This window comes from Cenococcum geophilum (genome assembly GCF_001692895.1).
Source record: "Cenococcum geophilum 1.58 unplaced genomic scaffold K441scaffold_19, whole genome shotgun sequence".
Lineage (NCBI taxonomy): Eukaryota > Fungi > Ascomycota > Dothideomycetes > Gloniales > Gloniaceae > Cenococcum > Cenococcum geophilum.
This window is the reverse complement of record NW_027137577.1, coordinates 117,539-142,984: the sequence shown is the minus strand read 5'-3', so window position 1 is coordinate 142,984 and position 25,446 is coordinate 117,539. Positions and strand designations below refer to the sequence as shown.

Genomic DNA, 25,446 nt, shown 5'->3' with positions numbered 1-25,446 from the left:
TAGTAGTATAGCCTAAGAAATAGGTTAGAAAACGGTAGCTGTAAATACTCTATATAGACTATAATATATAAACCTAATAAATGCTTAGCCGTAGTTTAAAGGTAAGACTTAACTAAACCCAGTATTTTAGAGCCCGTCTCCTAGCACTAAGTAATCGCCTTTTTAAGCCCTTTAACGTTATAGCCGCTAGTAATTATAAATAGGCCTTAATTAATAAAGTTAACGCGTTAAATCTAGTCCTTATTACGGCGGATGCTATCTAGTACTACTAAGAGCTTTGCCCCCTATAGCGGCTATAAGGTCTTACCTTCTAACTACCATATATAAAGCTTAGTAATAGCGGAGATGTAGCTATTTATAACTAAGTATTAGATAGTCTTGTTAAATAGGGCATCTAAGGCCTCCTTATCCTATATCTCTTCCTCCTTTATAGCTTCCTCCCCTACGGCTACGGCTACCCCTACGGCTGCCTTTCCCCTTAGCGGCCCTCCTATGGTTATCTTCTACCTCTTCTTTGCCTACTTACTATCTTTCTATATCTCTTTCTGTTTTAACTTCCGTTTTTAATAGCTAGCGGCCTATAATTCTTAATTAATAACTTACTACTCTAAAAATAAGCAAAGCTTATCTTCTGTTACCTAGGCGCCGTCTATATTGCCTTCTAGTCTTATATACTAGTCTTTCTACTCTTTCTACTTTAGCTTATACGCCCTTATAGTATTCTTTAAGCGCTAGGCCTTATAAATATCCTATAGCCGTACTATTTAGGCCTTAAATTTATTCTAGAGGCTATAGGGGGAGGAGGCTAGGGGGGCTTCCGTAGTAGACTATAGGGTAAGAAGATTCCTAAGAGACTCTATATCCGTAAGAGGTAAGGGGGTAGATATATAAGCGCGGTATAGGTAAATAAAGCTACCAAACGCGTAAATATTAATAGAGAAAAAGAAGAAGAGGGCTCTATATTATAGAATTAGAATTACAGCAGGCCTTTCTATATAAAATTAGAAGCCCCACGCGAGCTAGGAGCCAGCGCGGGCATAAGAATAGCAAAGGGTTGGAAAATAGGATTGTCGAGGCAATAATGAGGTTAAAGGCGCGCGATAAGGACCTCTATACTAACCCAGTACTAACCTAGGCCTTAAAAACGCGTCCGAAAAGTAGGGGCCACCACCAAAGGGGGGGGGNGATATTTGGACGATATGTCGCGGACCTTAGGGGGTCGTGCGTAACCCGAGGTTATGCCAAGCCTAACCCGGACCTCCAATACCTATCACTAAGCAACACCCCTATGCACACCCTCAAGCGACACCCCCCCGATGCGACACCCCCTGTATGCGCGTGCGCGCGACACACAGCGCTATCGGGTCCCCGCTATATTCCCAATAGCCTACACGTGCCTCTGCCAAGTTATCCCCTTTGTAGCCACATTTTTTACCCTTCCTTACATCCTACCTTAGGAGGCACTAGAACGGCAGCTAGCAGAGGACCGTCGCCAGAACCAGATAACTGTCGCTAGAACCAGACGACCATCGCCAGAACTAGACGACCGTTCGAACGACCAGCCAGCAAACACCACGAACGATTCAATCAATCGATCGATAGAATTGAACCAGAGCTTTGATATCGGCCCGTCACCGAATCGAATCAAGGCCTCCTAGGGAGGCACCCCAGACGACCACCGTTTGAATGTACAGCTAGCTAACTGCCATAGAGAACGATTTGAATTGTCCCATGTTTCGACTGGTTCTAGCGTCTCCCGCGCTTCCACCACTAGTCCGTTCCTGTCCTCCCTAAGTAATCGTACTACTGCTGGTGTAAGGTCCGTAACATATAGGCCAGTCGGTCGAGTTGTCAAATGCCCTCGACTGCGCGCCAATTGCGTTAACTACCGACCATTGAGGCCATTGATAGGGGACAATATTTTGCTGATGATAGTAACCAAGACGTCTTAATATAGGACTGTACTGCAGTAACTAAGACGCCTTGATATAGAACTATACTCTAGTAACCGAGACGTCTTAATATAGGACTGCACTATAGTGACTAAGACGCCTTAATATAGGAATAGAACGTATTTAGGTGTTTTTAATTTAGAGTAACATTACGTAACCGCCTAGGAGTACCGATTAAACTTAAATTATGTACCTTTTCGCCCAAAATCGCGTGCGAGGGTACCCGGGGGCGACCGCTGCGCGGGGTTCGTGTTAACCCGGGTTGTAACCGCGCCAAATGACCCCCCCGTTATGTGATACATGTAGGTGTTAATATAGGTAGTGCAGATTTAACGGTAAGGTCTACTTTTTAAGGCGCTTTAGAAGTATTCTTCGTAGTATTCTTAGGTGCTTTAGCTCTCCTCCTGTGTGCCGCGGCTCTAACTGTAATAGGAAAATATATAGGCTTTAAATAGCTTTAAAAATAGGCGACGGCGATGTGTTAGTATGGAGGATGGGTGGTGTCATGCGCGGGAACAGAAAAGTGGTTTAAGCAGGTGAGGATTCGGTAAATTTCTGTAGCCAATCATGGTTTCTGACATTTACCCTTCCTTTTCTGAAGCGACTGTACCAGGGGAAGGGATAGATTCTAACAATCAAATACCAACCGCAATGGCAGTGATGTAAAATACCGTTCTGCAGAAAGGATAAGTGCTGGAAACCTCATATTAAGCGACTCAGCTCTAAAGAACAAGCTCAATTGATTGGCTGGATCTTATTGATAACAGTTGGACTCGGAGTGACGTGCTAAGGGATATCTGTTGAAATAATCACTTAAGTGGCCCGCAGTTTTAGAAAGCGAAGTTGCTCGTCTCGAGATATGCAAATGATGTCGCCTTGCTCAGGATAACTCATACAACCCATCTCAACTACAAATTCCACTCTATTGCTCCAGCGAAGGCGTCAGGTCTTTTTGGTTATTGGGTACTTCGAAAAATGTTATGTTTAAAGAATTAGAATATTGAGCTTTAGGTGTTCTATGTGATGACAACATGGTCGGCATATGCCATACAGCCCTAGCGACTATATGCTAGTAACACGACGCTAGGTATTAATCATTATTCTACAATTTCATGGTTGTGACGCAAGAAAGCTCGCGATCCCTGACATGGTGTTGAGCTGTACCTAGTTCAACCACCTGTCTCAGCCTTACACTTCTTGGTATGCTCGTCTTCTTCCCTGCTGGCACAATAAAGTCACATTCGGACACGACTTCAATTTCTTTCCCACCTTCTGTCATTACTCTATAAACCTACAAATGATGGACACAATTTACTTAACCATCATTACCCTCCGCCGCGCCCTCAACCGCCTCCTCCCTTTCACAGACCCCTCGACCCCACTCCTTCAAGACATCATCCACACGCTCGTCCTCTGCGCGGCACTCTACTTCGCGCCCGTAATCCTCGAGCGCCGCCTCGACCACTCTCCTGATCCCACCCCTCCTCCGCTGGACGTAGCCACGAACATAGAAGAAGGAGAGGATGTGGGAGTGGACACGCGGGGCATCGACAACGCCGACGCCGACGCCGAGCTCGAGCACTTACACCCGCAAGCAATCGTCGACGCCGACGAGCTGGATGATGAGGAGGTAGAGCTACCGCCGCTAGCGCCCACCCCGCCGCCCTTCCGAGCTGCTGGTGTCCCGCCGCCGCCGTTCCCTGACACAGACGACGCAGGGGAGGGCCCGGCGCACCTGCCAGGAAACCAGCCGCGCCCCACACTGCAGAATCGCACAATTGGCGCGAAGAAGGCGAAGAGTTTGGCGAGGAAGGACCAGCGGCGCGCATATCATGAGTTCGTGCGGCAGCGCTCTGAGGCGCAGAGGCTAGCAGATGCGGAGGGCGCGAAGGAGCGTGAAGAGGCGATGAGGGAAGAGAAGCAGCGCAGAGCCGCTGTGGAGATGGAGATTGAGGAGCGTGCGAGACGCGAAAGGGAGGTGCGGAGGGAGGAGGAGAGGCGGGAGGCTGAGGCTGAGCGATTACGGCGGGAGCGGGTAGTGGATGCCGTGAGGGAAGGGTTAGAATTGAGGGGATTAGTGGATTTGAAAGAGGTAGGGAGGAATGAGGGGCGGGATGTGCAGTGGGTGGAGAGGTTAGCGCGGGCGAGTGGGCTTGTCGGGGGGAAGGAGGTTAAAGGTGGTATCTGCACAATGACTACTGGAACTGGCTGGGCTGTCAAGGTGGATGAAGCAGTTATGAGGAAAGTTTATGCTAGAGCAGTAGAGATAGGCCTGGGTAAGGAGGGCGGGAGGGTGAGCTGGGAGGAGTTAGGTGGATTGTTGGATGAGGTGGTTAGAGCCAGGGCGAAGGGATGAAGGATGACAGGGCACGGAGGAAATATCCTCTTTTAAACAATCTCAGCACGCCATGCACGCTGTGGTCTATCGCGGCTATGCCTCTTTCGAGCAATCAAGGTCGTCTCGAGACCACAGCAAAGCTAGGACAGATGGTCCACGGCGATGCGCTTTTACAATATTGAGTGCAAGAGAAGCTTGGCCACGCAGCCTGGATGAAGAGAGGAAAGTGTACATAAGGATGGATCTGTGGAGGAGGATCTGTTCTAAAGCTACTAAAAATAAATGGTAACGAGTGGATTCGCATACGGAAGCAAAAACACTTGGCTTCTCATTCCTGATTGCTGTCAGGAGTTTGAGGGGCTGTAGAAAACCTTCAATGAAAGATTTTCTCCGATCGAACATGTGACTTGTTTAGAGCTTGAATACCTTCAGGGATGTTGAAGCCCTGAAAGTAAACAAAATGGACAAAGAGGGTGCGGGGTCAGGCGAGAGCTGTTGGCAAGCACACCGTTGAGTTCTGTGGCGCCCGAAAGTGAGGTGAATAGACTGGCCAAAAGGCTTGTGAATCTATTGGCCACAAGATTTACGAAAAGAACATAGTATTTTAACGATTAATACTATCAAAAGCTATTGAGATTAAATGACTTCCATTTTGAATACTTTGGTAATGCAACTATGAAACGAAATCTTCTTTTAATCAAAAATTGTTATCACGTTCCCATTTTGAGTAGTTTGAATACAGAAGAATGATATATGGCTGAAAATAAACGAGGCCATGTCTTCAAAGAGATTTGGATCAAAAGATGCTCATAATGGATTCAAAGGCTATCCCGTATTAGGGCATTCGTCATGAAGAAATTTTCGGCAGATGCAAAGGTAGCTTGATATACTTAGACCACAGGTGTTAAATAAAGCCGGTCAGCCATAAGCATTTGGGAGCAAAATTTTCTCTATGAATTATGAACATCCTAAGGGATAGTGTGAATCCGGTAGATTCTTGGTGATGGACTGCTTTGGTGTTGAGGTTGAAGTCCTCAAATGCCAAGCCCGGAATCGCTAAGCGAGAGCTCCGCACAAACTCACAAATCGCGAACTTCGACGACGAGAGCACACCTCGACGCCCACATTTGACAAAATTCGACCACCACCCCGCGCCCTTCTCCTTTCCGATAGAATAGTCGCCTTTCACCGAAGCCGTACATCATGTCGGAAGGCGAAGTCGAAGTCGAGAGCCCCTCCGGCTACCAGGTGCTCCCCAAGGAGGTTACTGAAGAGATTGGCAGTATCAAGCTGTTCAACAAGTGGAGCTATGAGGATGTTGAAATTAGGGATATCTCTTTGACGTACGGCGCCTCCAATTACATTACAACCCCCCAATTCCATAGGCAAAATAGATAGAAGGGGATGTTGTGCAGGCGAAATGTTGCATGGGAAGCGTAGGCTAACGGAAATATTTTGACTGCAGCGACTACATTCAAATCCGATCGCCTGTCTACATCTCACACTCCGCCGGCCGCTATGCCGTCAAGCGGTTCAGGAAGGCTCAATGCCCCATCATTGAGCGTCTAACGAACTCGCTCATGATGAACGGTCGCAACAACGGCAAGAAGCTCATGGCCGTCCGCATCGTCGCTCACTCTTTCGAAATTGTACGTACTATCCAACTGGGTCCCTACACTATGATTGCGTCCATTGGGAATTTTTCGCTATCAGGCGATTTCGAATATATTTGAAGAAGTGTGGCAAGCTAACAATTTGAACTTCCACAGATCCATATCATGACCGACCAGAACCCCATCCAAGTCGCCGTTGATGCCATCGTGAACTGCGGACCCCGCGAAGACTCTACTCGTATCGGTTCCGCAGGTACTGTGCGCCGTCAAGCCGTCGATGTCTCCCCTCTGCGTCGCGTTAACCAAGCCATTGCCCTCCTCACTATTGGCGCCCGTGAGGCCGCCTTCCGCAACGTCAAGAGCATCGCCGAGTGCCTTGCCGAAGAGCTGATCAATGCTGCTAAAGGTAGCAGTAACTCATACGCAATTAAGAAGAAAGATGAGTTGGAGCGTGTGGCCAAGAGCAATCGGTAAAGGAGCTGTTGAATATGTGGGTTCGAGGGATGGCATGGTTAGGAAGTGGATTGGAGCCGCCTTTCTGCTGCTGATCTTCGGGAACGGCTTTTGCATGTATGGGACTTTCGAGCAAACACACAATATTTTTTCATGGTTGCATGGTAGCACAGAAATGGATGCTGTTTGATCGACTGTGATAAAGCCGTGGCGTCCAATTGGGTTGTTGCATGCTGATAGTTTAGGAGCTGAGTTAGCGGATACAAAGTATACCATGAACTCCAATCTACCTACACGAGATCATGGGAATGGAAAAGTTATCTTCTCGTCCCTCTTGAAATATAGAGCACTTATATACTCGTGGATCAGGGCAACAACTGCGAACTTTCATACGATCACTGCTTAGCCACCAGTCAGCCAACCTCCATTCCCCGTGACTCCATCCTTCTAGTCGGCTTCACGTCCCGCTTGTCCACATCACCTCAAACCCCGAATATTTCTCTCATCAACCTGGAATGGTTATCCCCCATTGCACACATCCAATAACGCCCCTGAGCTCGCGTTGCATCCTGCGTAACATCGTCGCCGGCTATTCAACAAAGCCTTCGCACTAGAAAGGCGAAACCTAGCCCTGAGCTAGCCCTGAGTTAAATGCCGAGCTCCACTATAGGCACGAAGCGTATTAGTGGAAGTATGTTAGAGATGTACGGCGTTACTTTTAGGTTGAAGGGGCCACTGATAGTCGTGAGTTAATGGCAGGTGGCGTATGCTAGGAGGGGAGACCGCCCTGAAGATTTCGTGGAGGGGATGAGGGAAATAGTGCTGATATTGCTCTGCGAGAGATATTGAGTAGTGACGGTCGCGATAACGTTTGAAAGCGTTGCACCAGCTCAAGAGCCAAGCTGACCAATCATAGTCGTCTAAGAAGTATTAAACTGGAGAATATCGCCGTCATCCGCTCGTATATATCCTCCAACATGCCACACCCGAACATCTTTACTTAATCGTTTTCAGGATGTTCTACGTAAAGTATGGATGCTTGAACACTTCACCCACGCCTTCCAATCCACCTCCCCACTTCCCATCACACAGTCGTTGTTATACTCGCTCTCTTCGTGGGTCAAACACCTTACTACGGCATCAATTACTACGCTTCTGGGCCCGATATCAAAATTATAGTACCCCTCCACATACCCCACCAGAGTAACACTTAGACTCACTACACCACTAACATCCTGCACAGTCATATTCGGCGTTAAATAGTGAGCGAGCAGTCCTGCCGGCTCAACGCAAGGTCCGAGACGCCGAAATTCTCTGATCACTGCCACACTCCTGAAGGCGCCTACAACTTCTTGGCCTCTTCCCAGACTGCGAAGTGACGCACAGCTACCTCGGTATAGCTGAAATTAGCGTCGTCGCAGCCAGCTTGCTTGCCTGCCCTTGGCCGGCGGTGAGGCCGATGTCGTGCTGAAGCGAGATGTGCTGGAAGTGAGCAGATTGGACGATAGCGGAGGCGACGAATTTGCCCGGTCGCTGGTTCACGAAAACGAGTTCCTCAGGAAGGTTGTGTTGGGTTTGATTATGTGGGAGACCTTTCCTTTAACGGGAGGTCAGGGAGTTAGTCTGGTTGGGCTGCGAGAGGTTTTGGAGATACCGTTATGGCGCAGTTTTCGGTAGCTTGACATGGGTGCTCGCGGGCTCTCTTACTACAAGTGGTCCCAGACAATGTCCAGTGAACTTAGCGATAGCCCAGCATTATAATCTAAGGCTTTGAGAGATAGATGCCTATGCACCTTACGGTAGAATCCTGTGCCAGTCACATCTATGGTGCTTGCTGAAGATACTGTTAAGACTTTTAACTGTACAGGAATAACGGCGAGATAGATCGTCATTGATCTATGGTGGTCACGTTGACCTAAAGAGAGGCATAAGAAAGGAGCTTACCCAATTGGACAGTATTTAGAAGGTAAGAGTATCAATTATATACATACAGGAACAAATCTAGTGACAATTATGAGTGTGATAGGCCAAAATTATTGGGTACCTGCATGAATGCTTCCTAAGGAGCTGATACTTGAGGCGAGAAATAGGCAAAACTTGCGAAAAGCATACGTCATTATCTTGGGGCATAATTAAAATTTATCACACAGGAACGCGGGTGTACAGTGGTGTGTGGAGGCTCCATAAGGTGGGTCGCCACAAAGAACGAATCTATATACGGAGGACGGCGCAAAAATGGATTTATCTTTCCTTTTTGGGACTAGCAGATACACCCCATAGGTCGCCGAACTATAGGGGCTCTATCGCCTAAGCAACAAAGAGGCCTAAAACCTCAGCAACCTTATGGGCACCTTCTCGAGGAAAAAGCGCTGGTCCTAAAGAGGAAGGGGAAATCCATTTTTGCTCCATCCTGGCGAGGCTATCACGTGATCGCAGGAAGCTCCTGTGAATGTCCGCCTACTCCCCCTACCAACAAAAATTTCCATGGCGTGGCGCTGCTATCAATCGTTGGAAGTCCATCGGTGAAGCTGAATAGCAAGCGTGGTGGTGCTCTCATACGCGGCCCCTCAGCCTTCCAAACCCTTGCAACCTTGTAAGTGCGCACAGATTACCTTATCCGGCGTGTTAGGCGCGGCCGCTATCCAAGCTTTCTGCACAAGCCTCGTTAGACATGCTTGTGTCCGCCATTTCCCTGTCCTGACACACGGAGTCTCTCCTTCTGATTCGCCAAAACTCTTCAACACGTTCATCAAATCTGGGGGCAAGGGTAAGAAGGATCGCATGGCTGAAACCACCAACCATCCCCATGGAATTTTATGTTCAACCCCACCGCTATTAATATTCCTACGGACGATCCAATGATGTATAAAGGCCACTTCGTTGAAACCCCGTTGCTCGGAGCTCTATCGCTTCAATCTACATCTCCTTCTTACTAACCATTCTCTTACATCTCTCACGCGATATGTCCTTCCTCGTAAAACTCGTAGGCACAGGCATCGGCCTAGCAGCCGAAGCCCACGCCCACCACAAAGAATCAAAGTCCCGCGCTACCTCCCCCGCTCCAGGCTCAACAGCTGCGAGCTCAGCAGCAGCAAGCAGAGAAACAAACGCGCCTCCGAACTACGAAGACGCACCGCCAGTCTACGCCGAGTTGCCCCCGGATCAGGCGAGCGAGCTGATCGCCGCTAGCAGGGCCGCGCCGGCCGAGCAGCGTCAAGAAGACGACGAAGAGGCCTGGCAGCTGGACGATGCCGCCGAAGAAGCAGACCCGCAGGCCTACGCTGAGGTTTCGGACAAGGATGTGAAAGCGGAGCTGATGCGCATGCTGGTGCTGCTTCCTCCGCCCAATCTGGCGTGCAGGCTGCCTTGTCCGGTGATTCTGCCACAGCGACGACCCAGAGCGAAGGCGCGAGGTTTTGTACGTGCGTATGCGCCTGTGTTGGAGGGCTGCGGAATTAATCAGGATGCGTTCCTGGTATTTCTGAATACTTTTGATAAAGCGAGCGAGGTAAGACTAAGATATCAAAACTCCTAGCACGAGCATAGTTCCAGCTCCATGATTATTATATCAAAACTCTAATTAGGCCGCAAACTAATACTCCCGCAGGCCTCCAAAATCCTCGACGTAATCTTCCTCGGCGCTGCCATCGCTGGCATGGTGCCCTCCGTAACCGCCATGATCACCGCAACTGTGATCCAAGTCGCCGTTGGTGCCGCCAAGGAGGTCCAGTCGCGCAAGCGCGCAAACTCCTTCCTGGATGATATGAACCAGAAGCTCTTCCAGCCCCGCGGACTCTACTGCCTCGTCATGGCGTTCAAGCCCGACGCTGACCGCCCCGTCACTGCTGGCCAGGTCAGCATTGGTGACCTAATTGCAAAATACAGCCAGCCGGCTGAGTCGAAGGTCAAGGACACAATGTCAAAGCTGCGCGTGTCAAGTGGCAGGACTTATGGTGAGCTGGAGATGCCTGAGGCTGCACCGCTCATATTTCCCGCGCTTGATCAGATGACCGTGGGTACGGATGGGAAGAAGCCAAACAAGCTAAAGCGGGGTGGCGAGTTTGTGGCCAATTACATGGACAGACGCGCGCAGGCGACTTATGTGAGTTTATCTGCCCTTCTTGCGAGCTTGCTGAAACTGTTTCTAACGTAAACTAGCAACATGAGCATCCGAACTCGGCCCTATCTACTGCTCCAGAGCCCAAATTCGCTTCCCGCTACAGCGACCCTAATCACCCCGCGAACAGTGGCTCTTTGCTTGCCCTTGTCACGGGTGGCCGCATCCAAGGGCCCCAAGGTCAACCGGGCGGGGGGCGTGGCATGGGCTTTGGTGGGCTGGGTGCTCTGGGCGGAGGCCTGCTTGGTAGAGGTGCAGGCAACCAACCTTACAACAACCAACATTACAACGATCAGTACTATGACAACCAGAACTACGGCAATCAAAACTATGGCAATCAAAACTACGGCAATCAGAACTATCAAAACCAAAATTACAACACCCAGAACTACAACAACCAGGACTACAATGGCCCGTACTATAACGGCGGCATGCAAGGAGGTATGCAGGGAGGTATGAGAGGAGATTATGGAGGGGGAATGAGAAGAGGGTTTGGAGGAAGGCCGGGAATGGGATATGACGGTGGATATGGAGGAAGGATGGGAAGAGGGTTTGGCGGGGGATTTGGTGGAGGACCGGGAAGGGGAGGTGTTGGAATGGGAGGCGGAAGGAGCGGCGGTCTAGGAGGCGGCATCGGAGGAGGCCTAGGAGCTGGCAACCCGCTTGCGATGGTGAAGAAGGTGATGCAGCAAGACGTGCTGTATTTAATGATAGTGAATTTGCCGACGGAAGACGAGATCATACAGGCGCGAGAGAGGATGAGCCAAGGCATAGCATAAGCCTAGCTAATAGCTGCAAGCAAAGAATGGTTTCCAATTTTGTTTGCTAGGATGCTACTATTGGTTATCTCAGGTACCTCAGCCGCTTCGTAGATAATTGGCAGGCCCGCCCCTTTGCATAACTTCTTACTAATCCTCAGCTCCACGTGCCCTAACAATCCTCTACAAAGCGCCTAAGAGATTATGGGCGCATGTTTGCTGTAACCAGGCGGTTTTTTTTTAACTATAGCTTATTTTATAACGGGACTAACCTAGTAGCTATAATTACGGTTATTAATGCATTTAAATCTTAATCTCTTCTACTTATATATTCTACTTTATTTAGCTAACTAGTATAAGATAAGGATGTGGATAGGGAGTCCAATTGATAGAATAATAGGGTATATTGTGTAGATAGACGAATCCTTAAGGGAAAAGGAGGAGTCTCTATGTGGGGTAAGGAAGGGTTTTTCCTAAGCATGTGCAGCGCACGTGCCTTATAGGCAAGTTACCCCTAGGTCGCCCCTAGGTCGCCTATACCTTACGGCTATATAACTGTCTATTTAGGTTTTACATAATAATACCCCCCCCCTTTTTAAAAAGAATTGTCCCTAATCCTTTATATACTTAGGCCTTAATAAACCCCTATAAAAACCTTAGTAAAAGAAAAAAAATTAAAGGGAAAAAGCGTTTAATTTTATATATAAAGAGACAAGTAGTATATATACGCGGCGCGAAGATATTAAGGAACTTTAATCGCTAGTTAAAGTTATCTAATTAGTTAGATTTGCCTTACTAAAATTTCCCTATATTTAACCAAGCTAATAGCGGGTTTCTATACCTAGTATAAAAAATCCTAATTAATCTATTTAGGGCTTACCTAAATTTAGTAGACTATTAAAAATATGTTAAAAGCTTACTTATATAGGTAGGTTGCTAATACCTTATAGATAGGTTATAGGTTATTTATATATCAGGAAATTGTGCGCGTGCCAAGATCCTGGAGCTCCTGGAGCCCTCCTGGGCCTCCTGTCAGGGATGAGCGGGACCGCCGTGTAACACCCACACTCGAGTTCCTGACAGGACTCTGTCAGGGGCCTGACCGGACGGTCAGTGCTGTCGGGTCCCCGCCAGGACCCCGACAGGACTGACAGGAGGCCACACACTTTTCCTGATGTATATAGCTAGACTTATAGGCAGTAAGGCAGTATACCTATTAAATCTACTATTAAACCTATACTTTAGCCTTATACTATATTAGCGTAGCGCTATATATACTTTATAGGTAGATTATAGGTTACTTATATATAGCTAAACTTATAGGGTGGTAATGCTATATATCTACTAAATCCGCTATTAACCCTATACTTTAACCTTATATTATTTATATAGTATATATATAGAATAGTATATAAGCTATTAGTATAGGTTACTACTAGTGGGTTACCAGTAGGTTATAAACCTTAGTTAAATATATCCTAGTTATAAATAGGCCTATTACCTAATATATAAATAGTCTATTAAGCTAGTATAGAGTAAGGGGATAACTAGAAGCGTAGGTACTCTAGTAGTAATATAGGGTAGACCTAAGCTTTAAAAAAGCTGTTTTTAAAGAGAACTTTAAGTAGCGGGAAAGACTTCTAGAGTTAACCTAATACCTATCTAATACCCTCACCTCTTAGCTAGGCTCTAACCCTTAGTATACCTAGTAGGTAAATAGGATTATATCCTAGCTAGAGAGACTACTATATTTATTAGTGTACTAATAGATAGGACTATTTATTAGGGCGATATACTAGTAAGATATACTTAAGAAGCAAACAGGAGTTACCTAGGCGTAAGGGGTCTAGTCTACCCTAAAAGTTATATTGCTATAGGCGTAAACTAGGGCAAGAGTCTAGATAAGTAGGTAGTTAAACCTTACTATTAGCTATTAAGCTATATATCTACCTGCCTAGAAGTCTGACGCTTGGGACAAGCTAGCGCAAGAGGACAGTATCCATGGATAGACATCGTTCGGAGACCGCAAACATTTTGGACGTTCACCATTCTCACGAGGGCACTATAGAGAAATGATCACATATATAAACATGAATTGATGTCAATATCTACACCAAACAACATAATTTCTCAGCCTCAGGCCAGCATATGTTGCTCCCTACACTAACAGCTTGTAGGGGGTGAAGCTGGGCTTGGTGCCGGTGCTACTGGGCTTGTACAATGACCCATTCGACGGCTTGGGATAGCCGAGATGCGAGAAGCCGCCGGATGGGGCGCGCGCCGCAATGTCGTCGTAGACGGACTTCGAGGGCTTGACGGGCGGCGTGGCTGATGGCTCGAATGAGGACTTCACCGGAGTGAAAGTTGAGTTGGAGTGTCCTCCGGTGGGGAAGATGCTTGGAAGCTTGGATGAGAAGCCGGTTGGGAGTTCCAAACTCTTTGTTGGCTTTGGCTTGCCGGGAGCAGTGCCAACGACTGGGACGGCAATGGTGGAGCTGCTTATAAGTAAGTCGAATAAATTATAGAAATGGAAAGGGGAAAGTGAAAGAGAGGTGTCAATATCTTACCTGGATGCAAGGAGCGCGAGAAGCACAGCTTTGATTGGAGTAAGCATGATGACGGGGTGGTTGGAGAATTTCCTGGTTAGCGGCTTGAAGGACTTGCTGAACGAGAGTGGAATCTGATGCTCTGTAGAACCTATTCTAATATCAACGAATGGCGCTGTTGCTTTATAGATGTTGACTCTCTACCCGGTGGCGTGCTTCAAGGCACCCTCGACAAATTCCGTTTTGCAATGACTTGTCCTAATTGCAGTGGGCTTTCCCGGGTAGCTGCATGTGGAGTTTATTCTCCATAATGGCCCGCAATCCGATTCCCTGAGGGTGGGTGCCGTGAAACCTCCACCAGACAGGAGCAAAAGCTTGTGGAGAATGATTATCTATCCTGATTTGTAGCGGGGGTCTAGACGACCCTCTCCCACTCGCAGGAGAAATATGGGGAATGCCGGCGAAATCATCAAACTAGAGTTTCAACTTTCGGAAGATCGACTGTGATGGTCATTAGTGCCACAAGATTTTGAGTCCGAATCTCGGAGAGTTTGGGCGAAAGCCGGGCCAGTGTCTAAATACGCCACGTAGTACAAACTTAAACTTTAGCCACACCTACTAAGTTATTAATCCTAAATTATTAAAAACTCTTACTGTTAATAAAATAAAACCACTTTTTTTATTATAAAATCTTACTTTTTTAATTAATATATTTAAAACTATATTATTTTAACTTTAAAACAACTTAATATATTTAATTAATATAAGGTGTAAGCTATACGCTATTCAGCTAGCCCTATATACTAAAAAGGTAAGCGATAGACTGGCCAACTGCTAGGCACGCTGCGTAGAACAATATACAAGGCCGATACAGGTCGGTCGTACAGGACGTACTAGGTCAAAAGTCTGGGTCGCTTGGTCAGTGCACTGACGCCTAGCCACCAACTCTCTACCTTCTACCCACCACCACACAACGATGAGGCGCTCGTTCGGCTAGGAAATAAGTAGAAATCGCAGGCCGAAGGCCAAATTAACGCCTGCGGCGCGTGTAGCCTTATTAGTAAAATATAAGGCTAGTATATTAAGGGTAGAGCTTGCGTATAAATTTAACGTTTATCTTAGCTGCGTATATAAGACTATTAAAAAGTAAAGTAACTATAAAACCCTTAAATATTTACTAAGATCTAGTAGGCCTAAGACGCTTAACTAAAGAAGCTTAATTAAAGGGAAAAGCGTATAGCTATTTAAGCTGCTTATAGAGCGCCTAAAATAGTAGGGTAAAGAGAAGCTATTAATTATTATAGAGAAAAATCCTAACGCCGCGAGGAACGGGTACTCCACTAGCTTATAGATAAGGACTCTTACCTATAGCCTACCCCCTTAATATTATCTAGGGTAAATTTTTATATAAGATAATATACCTATATATAGCGCTAATTATATAAAGGACTTCCTTAAGAAATATAGTATTTAGACTATAGAATAGCCGCCTTATCGGCCTAATTTTAACCTAATTAAGTGCCTCTAATAGGCTTTTAAAAAGCTACTTTATAAACTATACCCTAAATTAGCTACTATAGGAGATTTGGAAGAAGATTTAAAAGCTCTACGGAAGGCGTTAAAGAAGGCGTAGGAGAAGCTGCTAAATAGCCTTATTCGGCGCCTTATTAAATCTATACTAAGAAGGCTTAAGGCTATATAGAAGGTAAAATGATAGTAGATAGGGTATTAACTTAGAATGCTAGGAGAGTATATAAGTTGTAATTTATGTAAGTTTTTCTATATTAGACATAAATTTTAAGCGGTAGGAGCTACGCATTGACCAGGCGACCCAGACTTTTGACGACCAACTGTAGACCGGCTGACACTGCCTCCCTCCCAATGGCGACCGTTCTCAGGCGCTCTGTCCGTACTTGGCTCAAAGGCGGGGATTAGTACCAGGCTACAGGCTCGCTAAGCGACGCCGGTGCCTCGAGAGCAATGCGCATAATTTATTGGATCCCCAGAAGCTACAGCGCGGCGCCTAAAGAGGCATGCCCTGAGCGACTGGCAAGGCTTATCCCGAGTCAGCCGGGAATTGAAGCTAGGCCTCGGGTACAGCCTATGCGAACCTCAATGTTACCCCCCAACCCCCCGGTATGCACGCAACACACATACCTAATTTCGCTACGTCTGTAGCTACTTGATATCTGTTCTAGATCCACAACCTGAAACAGATTTTACGACTTTTGGTGAGGAGGAGTTTAGAATAGCTTCAAATCGAGCTTAGAGTTCCGAATTTGAGATAGACCCTGGCTTAAGCTCTGGCCATGTACTATACACCTCGTCCTGCTAGCTCTACATATTAATTCAGCTGCAGATGTAGCAAACGCCGGAGTCCGTAAGCTGTACAACCAGCTTCACCCCTCCCGGCAACATTCAAATTCGCTACGCTGGCTGCACGCAAGGACCTTTTAGCTGTCCTGGAGAATCGCCTTGGTTGGCTGGAAGAATCAAATTACAGCTGTAGTTTGTGCGAGCTTCGGTATCCCCGTGCGCACAACACACACCTAATTTCGCTTCGTCTGCAGCTAAATCAGTATGTAGAGCTGGCAGGAAGGGGTGTATAGTACATGGCCAGAGCTTAAGCCACGGCCTACTCGAATTCGGAGCTCTAAGCTCGATTTTGAAGATATTCTAAACCCCTCTTCCTCACCAAAAGTCGTGATATCTGTTCCAGATAGCGGCGTTGTAAAGCCCCTTTACCTTATTAATATAAGCCCCAAACGCCTATCCTTCCTTTGTAGGTAGCCCCTCTAGTCCCTAAATACGTTAGGAGAGTAATCGGCTTGACGGGCGCATACATGCTTACTGGCGCCGGCTGTAAGCTGTAAGAAGGCGTGCTGCTAGTTATCCATATTTGGAGCTATGTTGAGGAAGACGCCGGGGTAAAATATGATGTCATAATCTGGTAAGGGAGAGAATCTTAGAACAGCTCTTGAATTCGAGCCCTGAATTTTATGTGGACCGTGGCTTACACCCCTTCCTGCTAGTTCTATATACTAATCTAGCTGCAGACGAAGCGAAATTAGGTATGTGCACACGTTGTTGATAAGGCTTAGCTAATAGAATCAATAGGACCTAAGCCACAGGAGTCGTAATCCTTAACCCATAGAGGTTTGAATGCGGGCAGCGGCTAGGGCTTCGGAGGGGTTGTTTGGCCCCCCGAGTTGGTGGAATATGGTATTGAGTCAGTGGAACAAAGTCTATATTATTAGAAGTACGATTGGAGGGCATGGTTGACAAAAATATATTGATTGAATCTATCCCTTAACCCGCGGCGTCCACGGAGTAGGTGGTCCATGCAAAACACCAAATCCAAACAACGCGCGCAGTCGATTGCGTTGATCTAATTGGCTGATTCTTATCGATAATACATGGACGAATTTCAGCGGGTTAAGGGATAAGTGATGCGCGTACTTCTAATTCTGGTGTTCCCACACGGGCCACCACTGTGTGAACGCCACCGTTGCGGGGGATAGAGAAAGTCACGTGTTGGATTAATAGATGAGCAGGAAAAAGAAGCCAACACGTCACGGCCAAATAGCTTCCCTTCCATACAAAATTTCTTCTGGTTGTACCGATTTTGGTGGCAGGAACTTAACGATATCATTAGAAGTCAGTTTATCATAAGACACCAGAAAAGTTTTGATTAAGGATGTAGATCGTAAGACGGAGTATATCGTTGTAATCAAATATCGTACTACAGAGTTTTTACTGCAATCAAATTTTGTCATGTCCATTCTGTGCTAACCGCGTAGTGTACATTTTGAGGTCGCGCCGGGAAACTGTAATCCCATTATTACCTCCCCATGATCTCATGACACTTGTACGTTTGCTTTGCATCTTCCCCTCTCTTACATATCCTACTCATTTCCCATATTCTCACTTCTTCGACACTGCGTGGGCTAGATCCGCGAGAGCTTCGCGGCGCTTGAATTTGGCATCCTCGATTACGCCTACCATGCACAGTAATCAGTAATTAAGTCTAATTTGGTAGGATAAAATAAACACACCCGCATCAGCATCGCTAGAGAAATTGCCCGTCCACGTCACGAAAGTATGTCCCTCATGCTTGCCTGACGTGACCGGATAGCATCTCACAGTACTCACAACCGCGGTGTAGCTCAGCGCCGGCTTAGAGGAGATAACGCTATAGGTGATGTAGTGGTCGATGGTCTGACGACGAGCAAATAAAGGCAATAATTAGCCTCATTTCAATGCCAGCAACCCCGCGGGGAGATTGCAGTCAGTGCACTGTACTCACGGAATGTTCCTCTTGCTTGACCTCCAATACCGTGCCATCCTTGAAGCTCCACTCGACAATATCCGTCTCCTCAGACACACCCTTCACCAATTCGCTCTTCTCCAGCTTGCTCCAGAAGGAGGCGAAATTCTGCAGCTTGATGAGATGCCAGACGGCGCNCATGGGGGCTTCGATAACCGCCGATTCGGTCACGGAGGTGGAGGTAGGGATTCGCGACATTGCGATTGGTAGGATTTAAGATTGAACTGGTTATGGGTATTATGCTTTTACCCGGTGAATTGTTTTCGGTATCGGGAGAGATTGTTGGCTATTGGAATTATCAGGTTGATTGAAGCTTACTATTTGGTGGCGTCATCGGCTGCTTTGCTTTCTGGGAAGCTCCCTGACCCGCCCCTACCCCGCCCGTACCGAGACCGCGAAACAAACACCGTCAAATCCTAGTCGAATTATGACTCTTTGCAGGGATGAACAAATCACTTTGTACGCAAGATCAAACATTTCATGTTTTGGGCTGGTGATCACAATTGACCAAATGTCACATTCAAATTTGTTAGGCGCAGAAAGTCCTCCAAATGTTCAAATTATCCTAAATCCTAGTCCTAATCCTTTCACTCCGAACTATTCCTTTACTACTCCTCTTCTTTCCATATCTCCGTTAATTCGAGATCCTTCTACTCAATGTCGACCTTCTTGATCTCGACGTAATCCTTGTCAAGCTTCGGGACCTCGACGCGCAAGACGCCATCCTCCAGCTTCGCCGTAATCATGTCTGTGTCGACTTGAGCCGGGTTTGCGCGGCTACCAAGGCGAATTTTCTTTTCGAAAGCTCCAACCTTCCTCTCATCCAACGCGAGAGTTTTCAAGAAATCCTCGTCCCCCGGACGGTAGATGACGCCAGCGATGCTAAGCTCGCTCTTCTCAGCGTCCCAGTTGACGCCCACATCCTCCTTCTTGGCTCCGGGAAGAGAAACATGCACGACGTAGGCAGATTCGGTGTCGAAAATGTCGGCCTCCGGCTTGAAGTCGTCAGCGGTAGCTTCCTTGGCTTGGCCATCGTTGTTGTCCTGGCCGAAGAGATGCTCGGCTAGACCGCTGAAGTTGAAGGCACCACCCATCGGGAAGCCGCCTGGTCCTCCCCAAGCTCCTCCCAAGCCTCCCCAGCCTCCGCGTCCACCAAATCCACGTCCACGTCGTCCATGGCAGCCACGGAAGTGTGGTGGAGGGCCTTCATGATGAGGGTGAGGTGGGTGAGGTGGTTGTTGTGGATCGGAAGAACCTTCGGCTGGCGTATGAGGTGCTGGCGGCGCATCGGAACCCTCTGGCTGTGGTGGTTGAGGTGGCCCTGAGTGACGATGTCTGTGTGGGTGTGGTCCACGGTGCCAGCCGCCACGACCTGGTGGTCCCCAACCCCAGGGGCCAGCAGGTGCCTCGTCACCAGATGAATCTCTTTCTCTTTGATCCTGCTGCGAGGCGAAGAAAGGATGTGCCTGGCCTTGGTCTTCTAGGCTAGCGATGAAGTCCCAGAAGGGAGCTGATTGATTGATGTAGCGTATTGAAGGCATGAATGTTAATTGTATGTTTTTGTGGTTTGTGTGATTGTTTGTAGGTTGAGTGATAGTTGATGTGATGAGATGATGAGAGAACAAATATCTACCGCCAGCAATTGTCTTATATACAATTTATTCGTAGGCAGCCGAAGGCATACGTACGTCGCCACTCGGGGCCGTTATATTGGTCATCGGAGGAAGATTGTCGAACAAGTACCCGAAATCACCAATCACGGCCGAACTTACCGAGAGTATTGAAACCACGAGAACATGCTGGAATGAAGGGAAGGCTTCCATGCCGCGTACACCACCTTCTCATCAGTTTAACGGCAAGGCGTCCACGGCATTTTGAGTCGTGCGCGTCTTCTGGTTGGTTTCTTTGTAGATGATCGGCAAGATCGGTGCTTATTAAACCCGACAGCCACATGTGGCTGCAGTCTCGCCACGCTACCAATTTCTTCTCCACAAGCGGATCTACCACGCTAGTAGCAGTAAACAGTCATTATACCTTGTGGTATTGCAGGCGAGATATTCTAGAAGCTTTTGACTACACATTCAACACGTATGAGCGGTGAACTGAACTACCGACTCGCCGATGAATACAGCCTTACGCCTACTGCAAAGTAGTCATCTTCTTTACTGCTTATAATATAACCATAAAAGATATAAAATAATAATAATACAGGTACAATATTTTTTAAGGCGCCTTAACGCCTTTGTCTATTCAAAATTTAAAGGGTCTACGTTATTGTGGCTTAATAAGTCCGTAGAGTTGAGCGACTCTTGACGTTCCCCGTGATTTGTATGGTTTACAAGGTCACTTTTCTGTCACCCGCGTGCCATCCCCTTATGAATCCACGATGAAGAACTGAATTCACTGGTGTAGGCACATCCTGAAGCAAACGATGCAAGAGCATAGCTATAGTTTTGCCTAGAAGTTACCGCTTTATCGGCGGCAACCTTGGAGAATGCTCAAACAACTTGAGCAAATTGAAGAGTTGCTCTCAAATAGCAATCGGCTATGTTGCAGGGCTACCGATCTTTCGAAACATGTTTATGCACATACGCAGATCACATCTTTCAAGCTTGCAAGGTTAGCAGACCCCTAGTCATCCCTATTCCATGATCCTACCTAGCGTGTTGATGATACTGTTTCGAAAGACTTCAACAACATGAGTTCAATATTGGCTATCACACTACACTAGAATTGTAAAAAATGTCTATAAGATGCTCTTTCATAAATCGCTGTCAAGTCCTGCTTTGATCCAGTAGTGGGGTTGTCTTACTGAAGTTAGACATCGCGAAACTGCAATCCCTCGAGCCGCCCGAACAGGCACAGCACGATCGATCTGTTCTCTCACACCATCTTCGCCGCACAGCTCCTCACCATTCGCATTGTGAAGAATCAGCGCTTAGAGACCACCAATCTAGGATCTGCCATTAGGTTTTACTTCGTTCTGATGTACATAACTCTTCTCGAACATTAACGCTCCTTAGAAACTACCCCGATATACTAGGACACAATCTCACTCACATGAGCTCTAGGAGATACAAAATCGTTTACACTCTTATATATTACGATCTTCCCCTCGTAAGATCACCTTTCGTGCCCAGCTAGACCGGCAATCAATGCAATCTTTGTACACATATCGGTGTCCGGATTCTGGTCTCTTGATTTGTAAACCGAATTGAGGAGACAGTTATGAGGTTCCTTGTTATGCACCTACGATTCGCCAATCTTGGTGCAAGTGGGCGTGTACACGTATGACGAAACTTCAATTTCGCGGACAGGATATTTTCTGCGCAAAGCCGCCGCTCAAGTGGTTATTCCGTGGACATTGGGATACACGGTGAGAGTTCGGAATAGCGGATTGAGAGCCTTGAGATCCGCTTCTAAACGAGATCGAAGCTACTGCGTGCAGAGAAATGGGAAGACTGTTTTGGGACAGCGAGTCTTCTGGAGAGCGAAGCAATATTTCCCCGACAGTCAGCACGATTGCAATCTGAAGTGGACGTTGAGATATACTCTAAGGGGCTGTCCATATTAGACTAAGGCAAAATAGATGGATACATGTCTTTATTTTCGAACACTCTCCCTCATAGAAAGGCTTTGATAGGCGGTAAGGTGGTGGCGAGAATGTGCGCACGGACCATGTTCGGTTGTGTTGCTAGGCATCGGTTTGTTTATCCACACACAGAGCCCTCCAGTACCACCTCGACACGACGACATCCCTGGACCTCACCACCACAGTCCATATAGCATATCACCACGACATCAGAGAACAAATCATACTGCAATTGATCCATATGGATCCGCCACCTTTCAAATTCCCCGCCTCGCCGGGGACACCTCTCTTCCCACTCTCACCGGAACGTGTCAATGGTAACCGCTCTCCATATGGCGGCGGGCACCTTGCGCAATCGCCCTCTCTGCCAGAGTTCAGCACTTCTCCGTTTGGTCTGAAGCCATCACACAGTCGAGACAATTCTGACGCAAACGTCCAAGGCATGGTTGCGCGGTTCAACAGCCTAGAAATACGAGACCATAAGGAAACACATCGGCGCGACGAGATCGCTATCAAGCGGGCTGAGATGGCGCGTGAGATGGCGGAGATGGATTTGAAGAAGATCAAGGACGAAAAGGAGGAGGTGGAACGAGAAGGAAAAAAATGGAGAGAGGAAGTTAGGAAATTGAGGAAAGATATTGAAGAGGGGAGGGAACGGGAGAGGAAGGGCGCAAAAAGATTAGAGGTTGTTATGGTGAGTATTGAACTTTTCTCTTCATATAATCATTCAACCAGATATTCCAGTACATGANAATACTAATCGATCCCGCATGTAGGATGAACTCCATCGCTCAAAAGAAACACACAGCCATGCACAGTCTCTCTACGAGAAAGAGATACGGCGTACCCGAAAAGAAGCATTCAAATCATCCTCCGCACTTGTCAAAATGCAAGAAGAGCTTAAAGCCACGCGAAACTCGCTCCGAATCACTCAATCCGGCCTTGAGTCCGAGAAAATGAAACTAGCAAAACGCGAGCAGGAGGCTTTTACCGCACAGTATCAGCTCGTTGGTGTGCAAGAAGAGCTAGATAAGGCACGAGAGAAAATCAAAGTGGTTGAAGAAGAACGTGATGCCCTCAAGACGAGTCTCAAGGAAGAAGAGGTAGCGCGAATCGCCGCAGAAGGTCGTATCGCGCTTCCTGTGGCCACAAGTGATGAGGATGATGAGTTTTCATCACCTGCTAAATCACCGCGGAAGCAATGTATGATCAACATGGACGGAGAGGATAAGGAGAATATCATGCCAAGAAGAGCTATTGAGTTGAAGTCCCTACAAGAAGAGCTCGCCTTTGAGAGACGCCGCCGGGAACGCGCAGAGGATCAAATCGACTTTATGAAAATGGAATGCCAATTCCAATGCTGCTCCTGCCGCGTCGCCGAACTTCAAGGCTCGAATTATGTCCACGATAGCACTTATGATGCAGAAATAGAGCGTATCAAAGCCACAGTTCCAGTCATCACGCCGCCAGCTAGCGACCATGATGGAGACGAGATGGAGGGCGTTGTAACCATTTCCCTAGCTGCTCCAGAAGCCGAGGCAGAGCGTCTATCCACACCAGCAGAACAGATGCCAGAGGAAGTAAAGGAACCAGAGCCGCTGGTTGCCTTCTCCCCGACCACAGGCACTTTCCGCACCCTGTCGTCTCAAGCTAAACCAGAACCCGCCACAACGTCGACACCAGCTCCTTCTACCCGCCCTCACCTTTCATCTATAACCGAAGCGGCCATCGAGTCTTCCCCTTGGGCCCCCACACCGGACTTCTCCACAATAAGGACCTCCACCACTTCTCCACCACCATATCGCCCTACATTACAGACGACCTCCACATACTCTAACATTGACGAGGAGGCCATTGAAGACGAGCCATCCCCTTCCTCTCCCGCGCTTCCCTCCGAGCTCCAAACACCTCTCCACGGTCCTTCCGGCCCTGCGACTCCGACTTTCCTCACCCGCACCATCACCACTACAACAACAGTGCCTCTTCACTTCTCTCCAGCACCAATACATAACATGCCTCCCACGCCCTCCACTATCTCCCACTTGCCTTCCCACGCGCCCAACTCAGGATCATCTCAGCCGCTAAGAGATCTAGATCTGAACGCACTGCCAATTGATAGAGCAGCCGCGTTAGAGCAGATTCGGCTACGCCGAGGCAGAGCACGGAGTATCGCAGCCGGACAGAGTACGCCACGAAAGCAGATGTTGGAAGGAACGCTCGGGAGAAGAGACATCAGTGCACCGGTCGGCAGGGCGATCAAGCGATAAGACCAGTTTCTTCCTCGTAGAATTGTTTACATTTACGAGGAGAGTGTGATGAACTTGTAAACCAGTTTCACAGGAATGCCGGAGACAAAAGGATGAGTATCACTAGTGGTAGAGATCAGTTTTAGTTGTGGATCGTGTGTTGCTGCCGGTACCAGTACACTAGTTGGCTAAGATTGATATTTGAGTTTCGGTTTTGATTCTACTTCAGCGCCAAGGTGTTGGAGGCGTTGCCTGAGCTTTAGCGGCATTGCTAGGGAGTTTGTTTTGCTTGCTTCCTGGTTGATCTGCTGCTGTTCTTGCTTTATTCGTATCTATGGAGAGGTAGAAGCGGCGGCTCGATGCCCGAGATATAATTTGAGCTGGAATTGATTGTGCTGGGTTGGCCTATTGTGAAGATGTTGGAGGGTTGTGGAGTTATGAGAAGAATGAGAGCTGTGATTTAACATATCAGACAACGCCTTTCTCAAGGGAGGAAGATAGTGGAAACAAGGATCCTTTATAGATAGGACTATGATTCCAAGCGGCTTGTGTGTAGCATAGTCCCAGCACGCAAGTCAAAAAGGCGTTCCGCCATTCCCTTGCTCTTACAGCATGATTAAGCCAGTTATTGGCATGTACTTTGCCTGCCACAACCGCAAGAGGTTTCTCCACTGTAGCCATTATGCGATGGCCGACCGTCCATGAAATCACTCCCTCCGCTTTTAATCAGCCAATCACTGCCCACGCTTCGATGGATTGCTAGCGCCCCTCCTAACAACTGCTTCCCAGGAGAGTATATAGGATATGGTAAATTGCAGTAGCTGTTTACTAAACTGCCTGTATTATTCGGCCTTGAATAGCGTTGCTTAATAAGTTACTCCCACGAGACTTGACTAGGACCTGACGATGATGTTTGGCGTTCAAGTTGGGGTGTATAAACGGGGCAAGGGAAGAGTTTCCAGAGTCGCATGAACAATTGGAGATACCCTCTCATCTCCCACTGTCTGTTTCTTGGAAAAGAAATATCTAACACTTCTCGCAATCTCAACCGCATTTTTGCACCTGAAATGAAAACTTACTTCATCACGGACTCTTCCCGCGGCCTGGGCCTTGAACTTACTGCACAGCCCTCAACCGATCATCACATTCTTCGGGGGGCAATCTGATCTTTGCCACAGCCCACGGTACACCCTCCTCCGGGTTGCAGAAGCTCATAGACGGATCTAGCGGACGTGTGGTTTATGTGAAGCTTGACGCCGCGGATATTGCAAATGTAAAGAAGGCTGCGGGGAAAGTAGAACACCGCCTTAAGACCAAGGACGTGGTTGGAGGATTGGATGTGTTGATTAACAATGCGGGCGTAATGCCTATTACACAGGAAGGAATTGTAGAGATGTAAGTTATTTGTATCATTTCGGAACAAATGTATAGGTGAAGAGAGAGGCGTAGATGAAAAGTACTTGTGTATCAAAAATATTCCTCTAACAACTTCGATAGGAACGGT

General features: G+C 47.5%; 8 protein-coding genes across 8 annotated transcripts; 5 read left to right on the top strand and 3 right to left on the bottom strand.

The window, feature by feature from the left end:
- The first annotated feature begins 3,156 nt into the window (after positions 1-3,156).
- Positions 3,157-4,601, top strand: K441DRAFT_635617 (uncharacterized protein). Its single transcript, XM_067646438.1, has one exon. It carries the CDS (start codon positions 3,250-3,252, stop codon positions 4,306-4,308), a length of 1,059 nt encoding a protein of 352 aa, XP_067504314.1. The 5' UTR covers positions 3,157-3,249; the 3' UTR covers positions 4,309-4,601.
- A 792-nt stretch (positions 4,602-5,393) lies between these two features.
- Positions 5,394-6,616, top strand: K441DRAFT_659243 (40S ribosomal protein uS7). Its single transcript, XM_067648489.1, has 3 exons — positions 5,394-5,633; positions 5,756-5,939; positions 6,060-6,616. Exons 1-3 carry the CDS (start codon positions 5,494-5,496, stop codon positions 6,375-6,377), a joined length of 642 nt encoding a protein of 213 aa, XP_067504313.1. The 5' UTR covers positions 5,394-5,493; the 3' UTR covers positions 6,378-6,616.
- A 2,702-nt stretch (positions 6,617-9,318) lies between these two features.
- K441DRAFT_416097 (uncharacterized protein) lies at positions 9,319-10,640 on the top strand (the record flags this gene model as incomplete). Its single annotated transcript, XM_067641526.1, has 3 exons — positions 9,319-9,864; positions 9,964-10,458; positions 10,515-10,640. Coding segments are annotated over 3 exons (1,167 nt in total), but the record flags the coding sequence as incomplete, so codon positions are not given.
- On the top strand, positions 10,512-11,556 carry K441DRAFT_89076 (uncharacterized protein). The gene has a single exon (XM_067654514.1). It carries the CDS (start codon positions 10,677-10,679, stop codon positions 11,250-11,252), a length of 576 nt encoding a protein of 191 aa, XP_067504311.1. The 5' UTR covers positions 10,512-10,676; the 3' UTR covers positions 11,253-11,556.
- Positions 11,557-13,308: 1,752 nt separating this feature from the next.
- Positions 13,309-14,261, bottom strand: K441DRAFT_659240 (uncharacterized protein). Its single transcript, XM_067648488.1, has 3 exons — positions 13,982-14,261; positions 13,799-13,928; positions 13,309-13,726 (listed from the first exon to the last, which is right to left on the bottom strand). The coding sequence occupies exons 2-3, from the start codon at positions 13,843-13,845 to the stop codon at positions 13,390-13,392; spliced, it is 384 nt and encodes a 127-aa protein (XP_067504310.1). The 5' UTR covers positions 13,846-13,928; positions 13,982-14,261; the 3' UTR covers positions 13,309-13,389.
- Positions 14,262-17,476: 3,215 nt separating this feature from the next.
- Positions 17,477-18,448, bottom strand: K441DRAFT_659239 (Bet v1-like protein). The gene is made up of 3 exons (XM_067648487.1): positions 18,084-18,448; positions 17,833-17,995; positions 17,477-17,775 (listed from the first exon to the last, which is right to left on the bottom strand). Exons 1-3 carry the CDS (start codon positions 18,300-18,302, stop codon positions 17,702-17,704), a joined length of 456 nt encoding a protein of 151 aa, XP_067504309.1. The 5' UTR covers positions 18,303-18,448; the 3' UTR covers positions 17,477-17,701.
- Positions 18,449-18,590: 142 nt separating this feature from the next.
- On the bottom strand, positions 18,591-19,953 carry K441DRAFT_659238 (HSP20-like chaperone). The gene has a single exon (XM_067648486.1). It carries the CDS (start codon positions 19,643-19,645, stop codon positions 18,755-18,757), a length of 891 nt encoding a protein of 296 aa, XP_067504308.1. The 5' UTR covers positions 19,646-19,953; the 3' UTR covers positions 18,591-18,754.
- Positions 19,954-21,937: 1,984 nt separating this feature from the next.
- On the top strand, positions 21,938-23,963 carry K441DRAFT_558937 (uncharacterized protein; the record flags this gene model as incomplete). Its single annotated transcript, XM_067643428.1, has 2 exons — positions 21,938-22,390; positions 22,473-23,963. 2 exons carry the CDS (start codon positions 21,938-21,940, stop codon positions 23,961-23,963), a joined length of 1,944 nt encoding a protein of 647 aa, XP_067504307.1.
- Positions 23,964-25,446: the final 1,483 nt, after the last annotated feature.